General features: G+C 47.0%; 1 protein-coding gene across 1 annotated transcript; it reads right to left on the reverse strand.

The window, feature by feature from the left end:
- Nucleotides 1-823: 823 nt before the first annotated feature.
- On the reverse strand, nucleotides 824-8,872 carry LOC146356675 (vomeronasal type-2 receptor 26-like). Its single transcript, XM_084832657.1, has 5 exons — nucleotides 8,775-8,872; nucleotides 7,832-8,647; nucleotides 4,370-4,600; nucleotides 3,750-3,876; nucleotides 824-1,747 (listed from the first exon to the last, which is right to left on the reverse strand). Exons 2-5 carry the CDS (start codon nucleotides 8,582-8,584, stop codon nucleotides 843-845), a joined length of 2,016 nt encoding a protein of 671 aa, XP_084688783.1. The 5' UTR covers nucleotides 8,585-8,647; nucleotides 8,775-8,872; the 3' UTR covers nucleotides 824-842.
- Nucleotides 8,873-15,897: the final 7,025 nt, after the last annotated feature.

Here is a 15,897-nt window from a genome sequence, read left to right on the forward strand (position 1 = left end):
GAAGTGTTTTGGCTGAAAGTAATTACTGCACGTCTCAGGGCAGGGGGAAAAATATGTAAATATCTATGAAAACTAGCCTTTTTTATGGAAGCTATGCAGACTCAAGGAGATGGCTGGGCACCGGAACTATGGCTGTCGGTACGGATTTATCTTCGTAATAATCAGAGCGGAAAAAAAAGAGGAAAATTCCGGGGGCTTGTGAATGACGGTACGGAGCATTGGCCGCAAACTGTGGAAGTCAAGCGGCATGGAAGGTACAAAATTTGTACATCCCTACAGGGGATGATATGGCTTGAAAAGGGCGTTGGAAAAATTCATGCAGGAGATGAAGATCTCAATGACTACTAGTCATGATGTCTATTTACTACCTCCAGTTATAAAGGCAGGAGAGGGCGATTGCATCAAGGGAACCATGGGGAAGGGGCAGTAGGGAAGAATAATTGGGTTTCACCATAATGGGCCTCTACTACCTCATCCCTGCCTGTTCCCCCTCCCCCCCTTGAGGAGTGGGGAGGGGGAAATGGAAAGGGAGGGGGAAGAAGTTGTCTTTTGACAGTGTCATGACAACAAGGACTAAGCTATGTACTTTTGCAATTTTCATTTTTGCGACTTTGGCACCAACAGGGACAGGCCTAAGGGTCATTTGCGTGAAGTGGGATGTGTCTGGGGCAGTGGAATTCAAAGTGATGATAGTCCAAAGCTAGCAAGTTTCAGTTTCAAAAGGACAACTCATCATAAGACTGCAATATCAACTCTGACCAGTAGAGTTGCAGACTCTGGTGCTTGCACACACCTATAAAAGTGGCAGACTACAGCTATATTTGGAAACAATACAATCAGATTTATTCTTTTGTTTTCATCATGAGATGCTCTTTTGTATTCAGATCTGGCCTCAGTACAATAATGTAGCACTTGGGGAGAAAGATGCAGCCCAGCAAGCCAGCACTGGAGGCCAAGATAGAGAAGACCTGCACGGCTACCATGTATTTCCCCTTGGTGCTCAGGTAGGTGGGCACAAAGGAAATCCAAACACTGCAGAAGACCAGCATGCTGAAGGTGATCAGCTTGGCTTCATTGAAGGCCCCAGGCAGCTTCCTGGCAAGGAAAGCCACCGTGAAGCAGACGGCAGCCAGGAAGCCCATGTAGCCAAGGGCAGCATAGAACATGGCGACAGACCCTTCATTGCATTTCAGGATGTTCTGTCCAGGCTGCGAGTGCATGTCAGAGTCAGGGAATGGGGGAGAGATCCCCATCCAGATGGTGCAGATGACAACTTGGACACCGGAACAGAAAAGGACAATGGAGTTGGCCAAACTCTTGCCCAGCCATCCCCTCACCCTGTTCCCTGGCTTTGTGGCCAGGAAGGCCAGCACCACAGTGATGGTTTTGGCCAGCAGAGAAGAGACGGCAACCGAGAAGATGATGCTGAAGGCCATTTGCCGGAGGAGGCAGGTTGCTTTCCATGGCTGACCAATGAAGAGGAAGGAAGACGAGAAGGAAAGCAGGAGGGAGATGAGGAGAATGTAGGAGAGGTCCCGGTTGTTGGCTTTGACTACCGGAGTGTCAAGGTATTTTATGAAGATTGCTAAGACAAAGCTTGTGATTAAGGACAAGAATAGGGCAAAAGAAGCCAGGATGATACCCAAATATTCTTCATAGGACAGGAAGGTGATATCCTTGGGGACACATTCATCTCGGTACTTGTTTGGCTGCTGATCATCTGGACATTTGGTGCAATGGTCTGCATCTGGAAAAACAAAAGAAACATCTCCCTTACACCCTAGCCATCTCTGTTCTTTTACATTCCATCAAATAAATGCAGGGAATGCGGGCTGGCCGAGTGTGTTTTGTGCATTTTGTGGATCGTCCATGTGGAATGTTGGCTGGGAATAACATGATGTCAGGGGCCTGCCCCTCTCCCTGATATCATTCAGGGCATGGAGGGTAGGCTAAGAAGGCACCCAACTAGGGATGTCAGAGAATTCCATCACGAACTCCAGTGAGGCTGGATTCTTTAGAATATGCCCCCCCAGAGTCTGTGGCAGAACGGCTTCCCCCCTGCCACCCCCCGGTATCCCCCCGGGACGGACCTACCTGGTGGCAGATGCGGCGGTGGCGGCGGATGAAGCGGTGGTGGATGAAGCGGCGGTAGCGGCTCCAGCCTCTACCAGGCTGCTGCAGCCGCAAATGGCGGCCGTCGTAGTGGCTGCCATTTGCATCCCTACGCTTGCCCATGATAGGCTACGTATATATTTACGTAGCCTATCACAGCTGAAGCGGGGACGTAAATGGTAAATACTCCATCCCTGCAATTTCGGAAGTCCTAATCAGCCCCCTATCAGTAACCACAGATGTGGACAAAAAACACTCGAGTGGTGGGTTATGATCAGACTTTACTGGAGATACAGCAAACTGACTTCTCCAGGTAAGTTGGCTGTGGTCAGCCCCATGGTCAGCATCACTTGGAGGAAGAAGAAGGAAGAAGAAAGGAAAGTAGAGGGAGGAGACCAGGAAAAGGCAGAACGACCTCTTAGAGATCCCCTCCCACCTCACTCAGGTACATATTAACCCTTCAACTTCAAGTTAAGTGACTAATGGCCCTAGTCCCTCCAACAATTTCCCACCACTCAGAGAAGTGGGGATAAATGTCACAATATTAACCATGGAGGACATGAACCCGATGTCAAGTGCAGGAGACACATGCAGGCTGGTGGTGCTGATCCCTGCCCCTTCCTCTGCCTAAGGATGGTGGAGAATTTCTCCACGAATCTCCGGGAGGCTGAATGCCAATGCATTCAGCCCCCCGAAATTGGTGGTGAAATTCTCCGCCCCCCGCCCCCCCCCGGGATGGGACTTACCTCTGTCGAATGTCCCTCTCGGCGTCGGGTCCCAGCGGCGTTTCAGCGGGCGTTTCGGTGGGGGTGGGGGCAAGGAAGGTCTTCTGACCGGCTGCCGCCGTCGCCATTTCCCCGTAAAGTGTGTGTGTGTGTGTGTGCGTGTATATATATATATACATATATATATAAAAACACGTGATAGGCTACGTAATGATTTACGTAGCCTATCACGGCTAGATTTACAAAGTCAGCCGTGATAGGCTACGTAAATCGTTATATCACGGGTGACTTTGTAAAAAAAAAAAGTGCGTACGCAAATGGTGGAGCCCATGGGCGCCGCCATTTGGGTATGCGCTTTTTTTTTTCTTCAAAGTCACCCATGATAGGCTACGTAACGATTTACGTAGCCTATCATGGCTGACTTTGAAAATCTAGCCGTGATAGGCTACGTAAATCGTTACGTAGCCTATCACGTGTTGTTTTGGTTTTTTCCCCCCATAACATCTTTCTTTCACTTCCGGGGAGACGGGGCGCTCCTCCCCGGCCAGAATTTCGGCGGCGAGGGATGGGGCACCTCCCCCCCAGCCTGAATTTCGGTGGGGAGGGGCAGGGCGCCTCCCCACCCGCCAAGAGTTTTCGGGGGGAGAACCGAAGCGCCTCCCCCCCACCCCGAAAAAAGCTGCGGGACGAGGTAAGGGACTTTCGTCCATCCCTACCTCTGCCTCCCCCCAACCCAACCCTCAGTCTGTCCTCCCAGGTTATTTTTCATGAGTAGTTTTGTGAAATAAATTGTGGCTATTGCAATAAAGGATCCAAGTGCAGAAATGCCTTTAAGAAAAGCTTCAGTGAACACGTCTGGGTGGATCTTTACCCTCCTCCACATGGGCTACATTTTCCTTTGGAGTCACGCACCTTCCTGGCTGGAAATGGTCCCTTCTGTGCAGGGAGGACAGTCATAGCAGCAAACCGGCCTTCCTTCCTGAACCACCTTGACAGATCCTGGGCAGCAGCTTTCCACGCACCTGGAATGAGGCAGGGCCTACACACAGAAACAAGGAGCATCATGGAAAATGTGTTGGGGCCAATTTAGCTACAGAAATGACAGACACAGTTCAAAGGGCACAATAGGGTCTCCAGGAGTCAACATGAAGCCCGTAATTGAGCCAGAGCACGTGCAGCTGAAAGGCCTTAACTAAGCCTGAGGACCTGTAGCTTCCCAGTTTCCTCTCTTGTTTCCTTTGCGTCGAATCTTAAGGGACATGTCCTCTTGTGGTCCATACAGTGCCGTATAAACTTATGGTGCTATTCAAATGGAGAGATAAGTCCCAAGTAAGCTGCAGCCTGTGTTTGAAGGGCATCCTTCTGGCCCACAGCTGGGAAGCAGAGCTGGGGAAACAACCCCCCCTCTCTCTGAGATCTTGAAAAACTGCTGCTACTTGGAACTTCCAGGCTGACCGGAAACCAGCTAGATTTAGCAGAGGTTGAGAGATGGTAAATAAATACCATGAAATGAAAGGAATTGTTTCCCTCACCTTGTTGAACCATTGGGGCCACACAATGGCGTCCTGATCAATGGTGAACTTGAAGTCTGCTGGGGATCCCCGTCTTTCCATACTCCCAAATTTCACTTTAACAACAGATTTATTGGGGAACTTCACCCAGTTCACGATGTCAAAGGCGGCTGCCAGGTCTGCATTCTCATCCAAATACACTCTGTCCATGGAATCATTGTAGAACTGTGGGTTTCTCAGGAAAGGATGAAGCTAGAATGGCAGAGAAAACACCAGCATGGGGGAAACCAGAAACCACACTCGATTTCTCTGTTCTACCCATTACATGGCATGCTTGAATCTTCTATGGCTCCAGACTGGTTCCAGACCCAAGTGGATGAAGTTGTCTCTTCACATTCTCACGGGACCTCATCTCATCCCTGAATGCCCTTTCTCTGCTGAAGCAGTTTGGGGAGCTAAACCCTTCCCATGAACTATGATCGTCACCTGAGGCCCCCATCCATATGGAGGGAGATATGGAGGATGGCAACAAGGCAAGGGGCCTTTTCGGTGGTGTCCCATCTATTATGGAACAAGCCTCCGGTGAGTTTATCCAGTGCCGTCAATGTCATCCTGTTGGCACCACGTTAAGACGTTCCTCTACTCCCGGGCATTTGACAGCATATGATAAGAAACCAGGCCTGGGATTTCTGTCGTTGATTGTTTTTCCATTCTTTTATGTAAATAGTTTCTATATTAGGTTTTCTATTTTATTTTAAGGTTTTCATCTTTTATGAACCGCCCAGACAGGTTTGGCCATTGGGAAGTCTAGACATGTAATAAATAATGCTAAAAAATTGTAGATGTATAAATCAGTCCAGCAATCTGGGCCTGGAATTACCATTGGCAAAGGGAGGCCGACCTCTCCATGAGGCACATTCTCCACCAGGTTGAGAGGCAGCAAGTTGTCAGATAGGTAATGAGGGTTGAGGTCATAAGCACACAAACCTGGTAGCAACTTTGACTGAACTGAGTAGGACCCAGCTTTGAGCAGTAGGCACATAGAAACTGAGCTGCAACAATTATAGGTTTAGCTTATGTCTGGGAACGAATCTGGATCATGGAGAAGCCACCACCACCGGGGAAGAGGCGTGCCTGCTGCTGCTGGGCCTGCTGCTGCTGCTTCTGCTGCTGCCGCCGCCACCACCACCAGCATCACCACCACCACCAGGCCTTCCCTGTGGACTCCTGCCAGGCATTATTTTTAAGGGGATTTTTTAATTGTTTGTTGTTGTTGTTGTTGTTTTCCTGGGGGATTTTGTTGTGTTTTTAGGGGTGGGTAGCCTGCCTGATAGGCGGGAGCGAGGGGGCATATGTCCACCTGATGGAGGCAGTGGGGGAAGTGTTGGGGGCCAGAACATACCGAGGCTGGGCAGCAGACGCTGGCAGAGCGCTAGGGGCAGGCCATGCCAGGTAAGGGGAACAAGGGGGAGATGGCTGGGGGAGGCATGACCCCATCTTCTGGCCTTCGTTTGTTGCTCTGCAATGCCAGGTCTGCTAGGGATGTACGAAAGTGACTTACCTTTAACGAAATTTGATTTGAGGTGGGGGGGAGGCGCTCCGTCCCTCCCCCCCAAAATTCTGCCAGGGGGGGAGGCGCTCCGTCCCTCCCCCACCCCGAATCCTGGCCGGCCGGGTGCGCAAATGGCAGCGGCCGTAGTTGCCGCCGTTTGCCTCCCTGCAGTCAGCTGTGATAGGCTACGTAAATGTTTACGTAGCCTATCACGGCTGATTTAAAAGAAAAAAAAACACGCATACGCAAATGGCGGCGCCCATCGGCGCCGCCATTTGCGTTCCTTATTTTGACACGTCTTAGTCTACATAAACATTTACGTAGACTACGGCGAAAATAGGGGGAATGCAAATAGCGTAGCGTCTACGCTATTTGCATTCCCCTTATTTTCGCCGACTTAGTCTACGTAAATGTTTACGTAGACTAAGACGTGTAAAAATAAGGAACACAAATGGCGGCGCCCATGGGCGCCGCCATTTGCGTACAGGCGGGGCTTTTTCCCCTTTAAATCAGCCGTGATAGGCTACGTAAATATTTACGTAGCCTATCACGGCTGACTTTGAAAATCTAGCCGTGATAGGCTACGTAAATCTTTACGTAGCCTATCACTTTTTTTTACTGGAATTGGCGGCGGTGGCAGCCGGTTGGAAGACCGGCCACCGGAGCCACCGCTGCCACACCGCCGCCGCACCACCGCTGGAGCCGCCACCGCCAGGAGGATTCGCCCAAGGTAAGTCCCGTCCTGGAGGGGGGGCAGACCGTTTCACCACCAATTTTCAGGGGCCGAATGAGCTGGCATTCGGCCTCCCTGAGATTCATGGCGAAATTCCCTGACATTCCTAGATTTTCGTATGCACAGCAGCCCAGCCCAGCCCAGTCCGGCCCAGCCTATCTTAAGGAGCGCCTCCAGCAACACCAGACAGGTCGCTTAACAAGATCATCCTCGGATGGCCTTCTCTCTCTCCCATCAGCCAGGACAGCTAGACTGGTGGGGACGAGGGAGAGGGCCTTTTCTGTGGTGGCCCCCACTCTGTGGAACTCCCTCCCTAGGGAACTCCGCCATGCCCCCCCTTTAATGAGCTTCCATCGTGCATTAAAAACGTGGTTGTTCAGGCAGGCATTTGGGGTGGGTTAGGATATTTTAGAAAATGTTTTGACTGTAGAATTTTACTATTTTAAACTGTTTTATTGTATGCTGTACTTCGCCCAGAGTGGCTGGGTGACCAGCCAGATGGGTGATTAATAAATTTAATAATAAATAAATAAATAAAATAAAAGATACCTTGTGTCAGGTGACATATTGTACAACTGGACTTTTAAAAATTGCTCCAGCCAGAAAATTCTTATTGACATGCAATAAAACCAGATGCAAGATACTTTTCTGCACATTGTGGAAAAGGTAATTTTAATTCAACATAATGGGGGAATGTACAGCTTAGCACTGTTGTAAACGTCACCAGAAAAAATAGAAATGTACGTTTCTCTCAAATGCCATCAGTCCATGAACCATTCCTTTGTATCCAGACACCATTTCAGATGGCAGCACTACACCCATGACATTCACACAGACAAAGGGAAGGAGGGAGGGGCAACAGTGGACCCAGTAGGTGTCAAACTGGCAGCCCAGTCAAGGAGGCAGGAAGGAGCAGCAGCACAGCTGACTCCAGTGGTGGAGCACAGGGAACGGGCCAGGGCAGAGACAGAGGGGCTGCGCCCATGTTGGGACTGTGGCCAGATGGGCTGAGGCCTCAGGGGCCGGTGTCAGGAGGCCAAAAGGGGGAGCAGCACAGGGAGTTTTGCAGCTGCTTTTGCTCACAGATATCCAGCATTTTACCACATTTTCTAATATTCACAGCTTCTATATCCAGGGCGATCATGCTTGAATTGTACCACTGATTCAGGAGGGATACTGGTGATGGGAAAGGGCATACCTGCCATGGCTGCAGCCTTTGGATGACCAGCCTGTCTCCATCTTCCGCCACCCTCCTCTTGGATCTTGACGAATAAGCCGCATCCAAGGCATGGGCCACAGCATGGACAGTGTTGTAAATGATGTAGCTGTCCAGAGACAGGATTCTCTCCACAACCTCTTCTGGAAGGGTCTCCAGTTTCTCATTCTCTCTGCATCTTGTCCAGCCTTTCATGGACAATGCATGCTTTGAATAGGCACAATTAAATGCTTTCTTCACAAACAGTTTGAGAATAAAGCGAAACTGTGAAAAATCATCATATTTTGACCTTTTATTTTGCTGGAGAGTGAAGGAAAATAGACCAAGGATAAGTTGGAGTGAAGGACGATTAGATGACAACTCCAAGGCAAAGTCCCACAAAGCCGTGGTGACCCAGACTTTCCCTACAATGGGTTTCATCAATATTTCCACATACTGTTGCATAACATTTAGTCCAATCAAGAAGTATCTTGTCTCTGCACAATAAACAAAGACATTGACTTGTCTCCAGTGGTGGAATGAAGCCTGAGGGAAGTCCACTTCATTTGTATTCAGTCCTGAGATGCTTTGTGAGAAAGCAACACAAACACCGCCCCTGATGAACTCGGGGGTCAAGGCCCTCATGCATCTCTCTCCATTGTCAGTGTCTGGAGCAATGAGACCAATCAACGTCCATCTGAAATGCAGGAGCAGTTTGACAATCCCTGGATACTGGGCTCCTTCTTTGGGGACCATCCGGTAGAAGAAAGGGAACTGAGCTTTATCACTCACAACATGAGAAACAAAAGCATAACTGACCTGGCAAAGAAAGGGAGAGACGGTTGGTTTGTTTTGCTTCTTGGGATGTACAAAACACCTACCTGTCACCGCGCCGGGCAATCTGCGGTGGGGGGGAGGCGCTCCATCCCTCCCCCTGGAATCCTACCTGGCCAGCTCCGCTCCGGCTGCCCACAGCCAGACATCTGGCCACTGGGCAGCCCTGTAGGGACGCAAGTGGCAGCTGTCGTAGCCGCCGCCATTTGTGTCCCTGTATTGAGCCGTGATAGGCTACGTAAATATTTACATAGCCTATCATGGCAGGGGGAAAAACCCCAGCATATGCAAATGGCATCCCTGCGTTAGCCGTGATAGGCTACGTAAGTATTTACGTAGCCTATCACAGCTATGAAGAGGAGGAAGGGAATGGCGGCCACAGGACGGCCGCCATTCGCAAAGCAGCGTGGACAGGAGCAGGTAAGTGCTCTGTTTCGTGTGCCTTTTGGGGGTGGGGGGCGGGGGTTTCATTCCACGACAGATTTCAAGAGGCCAAATGCACTGGCATTCGGCCTCACCGATATCTGTCGCAGAATTCTTTGACATCCCTATTTGCTTCACATCCACATTTCAGTTCTTCATCAGATATTCCTGAAAGATGGCCAGATGACACTGCTTAACTGGAAATATATCTGCCATCTTTTATACTAGTGGAACAAATCATCAGAATTTTATGATGAATAAAACATTCAGGCTGCGTCATGACAGAACAGTGAAAAATAAAGATGTCCTAAGCTACAGAGTGTCTCCCGGGTCTCCATAAGGGAAGCAAGCTCCCAACAGCTCATCCCACTTTCCCAGCAGTTTTGAATGTAGCCAAGAACCGGAACCTGGAATAGGAACAAGCTTGATTTTCAGGGGTGACCAGCAGCTGCAAAGAATTTTACCCACCCCCTCACTCTTTTCTCTGGCTGCCTCCTTCTTTTCTGAGTTATAAGCATGAATGAGGAACAAACCACACATGACATTAGTTACATGATAGTCCCCTGAATGCAGGATTTTTCTTCCACAAATCCCGTGTGTGCCCCCAATACACTTTCAGACCCCAGGAGGGGAGGGTAGCCCTATCACTCTGCACCCCACTGTGGATCCAGTTCCCCAATTTTCATGGGTGGCGGAAGCTCTCATTGACATTCTCTGGAGAACTTTTTGATTTCTTTGGAGAGAAACCCAAGCAGAGTGAGACTCAGCCTGTAAACAACTCCCCCGTGTGCACCTGAGGGATTTTGTAGATGCCCAGCATGGTTGAAATCTGGATGGAGATGTCAGAGTCAGAACCTTCCAGAACAGCCAATGGGTGATGCCTTCTTCCACAGCTGTAGTTGGGAACATTTCCCTGCCCAGAAGAGAGCAGGTCTAGCAAGGCATCCGAAGTCATTCTTGCATCGAAATAGTTGTCATGGATGTCATAGCCCAGGGTTATGTTGGGTAAGAGTCTGGGCGTCTGGTTGATCTCCTGGATAGCCAACAAGAAGGGCAGAATCTTCCAGAACTCTGTGGCTCCTTTCCTGATTTAAAAAAAAAAGATTGTCATTGCATCCTGTCTGCAATGAGATAAAAATATTCAGTTGTTGCTTCTTTTACTTTGAAGCAAATATCTCTGGGTTACATTTCCAGAACTTTCCTCATGCTAACAGTCATCCAGAGCCCAAACCAGAAGAACAACACCCAATCCCCGCTTAGCGCTTTGCTTGTGTAGAGGCAGCCAGGAAAAGGGGGAGGAGCCTTTGCCAAAGGTCAGGATGCAGGATCCATTTCAAAACAAAACCCCAGAGCAGATGGACATCCTAATGCTGGGATTACGCATGTGTGCAACCCTTGGAATCGAGAAAGAAATTGTGACAGGACAATGGATTGGGAAGATTTCTTAAATGATGGGACATTCCTCTTAGGCATCCTCCCGCAGCCCTTGATTTGTTTTGGACTTCAACTCCTAGCATGCCTGACCATTGGCCATGGTGGCTGCAGCTGATGGGTGTTGACCTGCAAGGCATCTGAGGGTCATCAGGTTGGGGAAGGCTTCTGTAGGGGAGTGGTACCCAGTTAAATTAAATTGGGGGGTTACCTGGGTTCACTTTTGGTAAAACAGAACAAGCAGCATCTAAATCAGGAAGGAAATAACTGAATAAATATTGTGTGTCTGTGAGACAGAGTGAGAATGGGGAGAGAACTTGTCATCATGACCTCCCTTGAGTTGCTGCCCCAGTGCCAAGGCATCTCAGCCTTTGTGCCAAACTGTGAGCACACAGAGCTAAGCCCGCGTGCGAGTTTAGCAACAGGGTGAGGAGACCAGGGCAGTTGACTCTTCCCTCCCTGCTCAAAGTAAGTAACTGTAAACAAACAAACATAGTTATAAATCAATTCCCCACCTTCATCTAGTAACAAGTTAGTTTTCCAGGTAAAAAAACCCAAGCAAAGCAAAAAAAAAAAATATTTTTTTTTATGAAGATAGAAAGTCAGCACAGGTGTTGGAGATGTCCCATGTATTGCATGGAGTGCCACCTGTATGTAGCAGCACTTGGCACCTGGAAAACCCTCTCTCGTGTAGTTCGGGAGGCAGAAAATGTGACATCTTCCAAACACCTCCTGAAAACACACTTCTTCACCCCGGTTTTCCCTGTACTGTAAGTCAATTAATCATGCAACTCCATTTTACTGCTCCTTGATTTTTACTGTTGTTGGAAGTGTTTTTAACGTTTTGTTTCTAATATTATATTTTAAAATTGTGAACCGCTGAGAGATTTTATATTCAGTGGTATATAAATGCCACAAATAAATAAATAAATGCCTGCTGGACAGAAGTCATGGGTGTGTGTAATGAACTCCTTGAAGACAGGGTTGCCGACCTGGAGGAGCTAAGAGAGGCAGAGAGGTTGGTGGAAGAGGCCTTCAGAGACCAGACAGCAGTGTCCCTATCCCTGGGTGAGGGCTCCTCTGCTGTCATGGAGCAAGGGGCCTTGGAGTAGGAGAGAGTCATTCTTTTTTTATTCTTTTTTTGAATATATTTTTATTTATTTTATCTTTACAAATGAAATAAAGAATACCGAAATTACCAACAACCTAATCAATACTTCAATTTCCCAGCAATATAATATTCTGATGAGGACACCACAATAACAAAGAGAGAAGGAAAAAGAGCAAAAGGGAAAAAAGGGAAAGGGAGGAGGAAAGGAAGTGAGGAAAAAGAAAAAGAAATATTTCCCCTTCCCTCCAACTCTCCCTCTCCCTCCCCGTGAAAAAATTGAGTTTAAACTCCAATACTCCACAGCCTCCTATGCCATTCTATTTAAAAAACTATATTTGTAACCTTAACAATCTTAGAGTTTAGTAGATTGTTACATTTCTATATCACATCATCAATCTTATATTAAAGAAGCAGGTCTACAATTCATTCCCAAAAACCTGTATTATTATTACTATTATTATTAACAATAATGATGATAATAATAAAAATATATAGTATTATATAATAATAAAACTTAATATAAACCTTTAACAATCAGTGATATATTTTATACTATATAAATTATCTATTTTGAAATAAAATATATATATATAAAGAAAAACAAAAAAGAATAAAAGATGAAAGAAAGTAAACAGATATATATATACATATACATACACACACAAACACACACAGTGTATGTATGTGTATATGTATGTATATATGTGTGTGTGTGTGTGTGTGTGTGTGTGTATATATATATATATATATATATATATATATAATATCACATGTCTTCTGAGCTAACCTGGATCATATGGAATAAACACAAACAGTTAACCAAGCTTGTTTAAAGATTCAAGTTCATGGGGTTGTAACAGAGTTCTCATGCATTTTTACGTTCAGCCATGCCTCCGCCATTTCATGATTTGGAAACTTCTTCATCTGACCTTCAGACACAATACAAAGTGTAGCGGGATGTTTTAAGTAGTATTGTAAGTTCATTTGTTTTGCCATATTTTTTGCTTTGATAAATTGCCTTCTTTTATTCACCACTTCTTTGATGTAATCTCGAAATGGCATAACTTTACCTTGTTTCCAGGAAAGGCATTCCAGAGACAGCAATGTCTTTACGGGGAGACCCCACTCAGTGACAGATTTACAGATCTTTACCCTAAGTTTTGGGCTTCAAGAATTAATGTTTGGGTAGTCGTCCCTGAAACCTCTCTCAGGCCAGACAATACAAATATGGTACCAAAGAATGAATTTATGGCTCTATATTGCTCAAACAGTGTAAGAGAATGACAAGCTTTCTTTATGATAAGGCAGATCACAACAATCCCTAAATACATGCAATTTATAATCACTAAAAGTATACTGAAATAATAGCAAGCATATTGTTAACACAGTAAAACCTAGGTTCCTCTCAATCTAACGATCCATATCGAAGTATCGTATTTGGAAGGCATGGCGGGTGCAGCCAGCGTAAGCACATATGGTGGGTTTCCCATTCTCCCAGCGTCTCTTTGCCCAAAGTATCAAACCCTGGTCTTTCATAACCACTATGAAGTCGATGACTTCATCCTTAGTTTCAGACCTGGTCTTACCACGATTCCCCGTGTCCCCAGTGTAGCCAGACCTGCCATTGATACCAGTAACACCAAGATGAAGGAATCCCTCCTAAGCTAAGCAGCGTGCTGCTTCCAATATTTGACCGACCCCCTCATGAAAACCTTCCTTCATTTCTAAGAATACATTCCATTGCTCACAGTTATCTCACAACGCACACACGGAACTAGTCACATGTACAAAATGCAATAAATTCTTATCAATTCCACACAGTACAATGCATATTCTGCTACAAGGCAAGTGGGTTAAATCCCTTCAAAATGCTCAGAGGTTACTCAAAACCACAATAATAGAAGCCCAGCTAAAATGTACAGCACAGGTTAGGAAAGGGAGGACCAAGTGGCATGGCTGACAAGCAGCGTCAAGGAAGCTATTACACAAAACAGAGCTTCCTTCCGAAAATGGAAGTCTTGCCCAAATGAGGGAAAGAAAAGGAAGCACAAATTTTCACAAAGGAGATACGAGCAGATGATAAGAGATGCAAAGAAAGCATTTTTGAGGAGCACATGCCTAACAACATCGAGGCCAACAATAGAGAATTCTTTAAGTGTATCAGAAGCAGGAAACCAGCTAGGGAGGCAGTTGGACCATTGCATGGCAATGGAGTTAAAGGAGTACTAAAGGAGGAAGTGGAGATTGCGGAGAAGCTGATTGAATTTCTTTCATCTGCCTTCACTGCAGAAGATATTGGACAGCTACCTGTGCCTGAACTGAGAGCCAGTGTAGTGTAGTGGTGAGAGTGATGGCCTGGGAGCCGGGAGATCCGGTTTCTAGTCCCCACTTGGCCATGGAAGCTCACTGGGTGACTTTGGGCCAGTCACAGACTCTCAGCCCAACCCACCTCACAGGGCTGTTGTTGTGAGGATAAAAAGGAGAGGAGGATAATGTCAGCCGCCTTGGGTTCCTCGCAAGAGGAAAAAAGGTGGGATATAAATGCAATAAAAAAAATGAACTGATGTTTTCAGGAAAGGGGTCTGTGGAACTGAGGCAAATATTGGTGATAAGGTGATGGGATCCAAGCTAGTGGTGACTGACCAAGGAAGAGAACTTGGGGTTGTGGTGGACAGCTTATGAACCCAGTGTGTGGCTACTGTGAAAAAGACAAACTCCACGTTCGCCATAATTAGGAAAGGAGCTGAGAATAAAACTGCCAATATCAGACTGCCCTTATACAAATCTCTGTTGTGACCACACCTCAAATACTGTGTACAGTTCTGGTCACCACACTACAAAACAGATAGTGTAAAGCTGGAAAAAGTGCAGAAAGAAAATGATCAAGGGGCTGGAACATCTCCCCTATGAGAAAAGGTTACAGCGGGTGGGATTGTTTAGCTTGGATAAAAGGAGGGTAAGGGGAGACATGATAGAGATGTACAAAATAATGCCTGGTGTGGCGAATGTGGATAGGGAGACATTCTTCTCCCTCTCTCAAAATATTGGAACCCGGTGTCATCCTATGAAGGTCACTGGTGGGAGATTCAGGATAGATAAAGGCGAGGACAACAGCAACTAGAAGACCAAGACCAAGACCACAACAAATTCAATTACACTGCCCCCCTTGGATCAGGGAGGTTAATTTTACTGCAGCTCTACAATTCTTAGCTTTTATCTTGTGCTTTAAGGTAGTGAAAGCACATCATATCTGCAAGGCCATTTTTATCCTTAGCCTCACGTTACCCCTGTTTTTATTATCATCTTCATAGTTAATTCAATGATTCCAAGGCACTTCCTGGGCATATGATGTATTGTGTGCTGTTAAAAGCGGAGGTGGTGTGACAACAACTCTGGAATGTAGTACACTGTTCTTATCTCAAACTGCACATCAAGGAAAGTCCCTCCACCGCCTCTCAGTAACACAGCAGCAGAAGCATCTCACATGCAACTACAGGCAGAAGCTAAAAATCCCACCTCCTCCCATTTTTATCACTGAAAACATATTCCAACATCAATATGTAACCTGCCCTAAGGCTGGCCAGAGAACTGAAGAGTGGCCAATGTAATGCTTTTTTCTTTTCTTTTTTAAGGAATCCAGGGAGAATCCAGGAAATGGCAAGCCAGTGAGCTTAATGTGTGTTCTGGGTAGGGATGTTGGAGAAATCCTCCACAGACCCCCGAATTCCGTAAAGGATCAGATGCAGGAAATGTTGAAAATGTTGCTCTAAAGAACAGAAAGCAGAGAGTAGGAATAAGTGTGGGAAAAGGCAAAGGCCATGCTGGGGATCACTAGGAAATGAACCCTAGCCGTTCATACTTGGAAGGGACCTTGGAGGCCATCTAGCTCAGCCCCCTGCTCAGTGCAGGATCTGCAGTGTAGGATGCAACAACAGCATCCCTGACAGGTGGCCGTCCAGCCCTGCTGAAACCCCTCCGGGGGAGAGACCCCGCTACTTCCTGAGGCCGCCTGTTCCACTGCTCAACAGCTTGTTTCACGAGGAAGCTTCTCCTAAGGCAGACGTCCCCCACCCGGTGTCCCCCAGCTGTTTTGGACTTCATCTCCCACCATCCCCAGCCAGAACAGAAAATGGTAGGAATGCTGACAGTTGTAGTCTAAAGGACCACAAGAGGGCACCAAGTTGGTACATTTGTCGCAATGTTTAGCCCAATTCTGCTTCCCTGCGACTTCCAACCATTGGTTCTGGTCTTCCCCGTGAGAGCAACAGAG

Source organism: Heloderma suspectum, chromosome 2, assembly GCF_057233095.1.
Source record: "Heloderma suspectum isolate Gila_16-S chromosome 2, 16-S_ref, whole genome shotgun sequence".
In the NCBI taxonomy this organism is placed as follows: Eukaryota; Metazoa; Chordata; class Lepidosauria; order Squamata; family Helodermatidae; genus Heloderma; species Heloderma suspectum.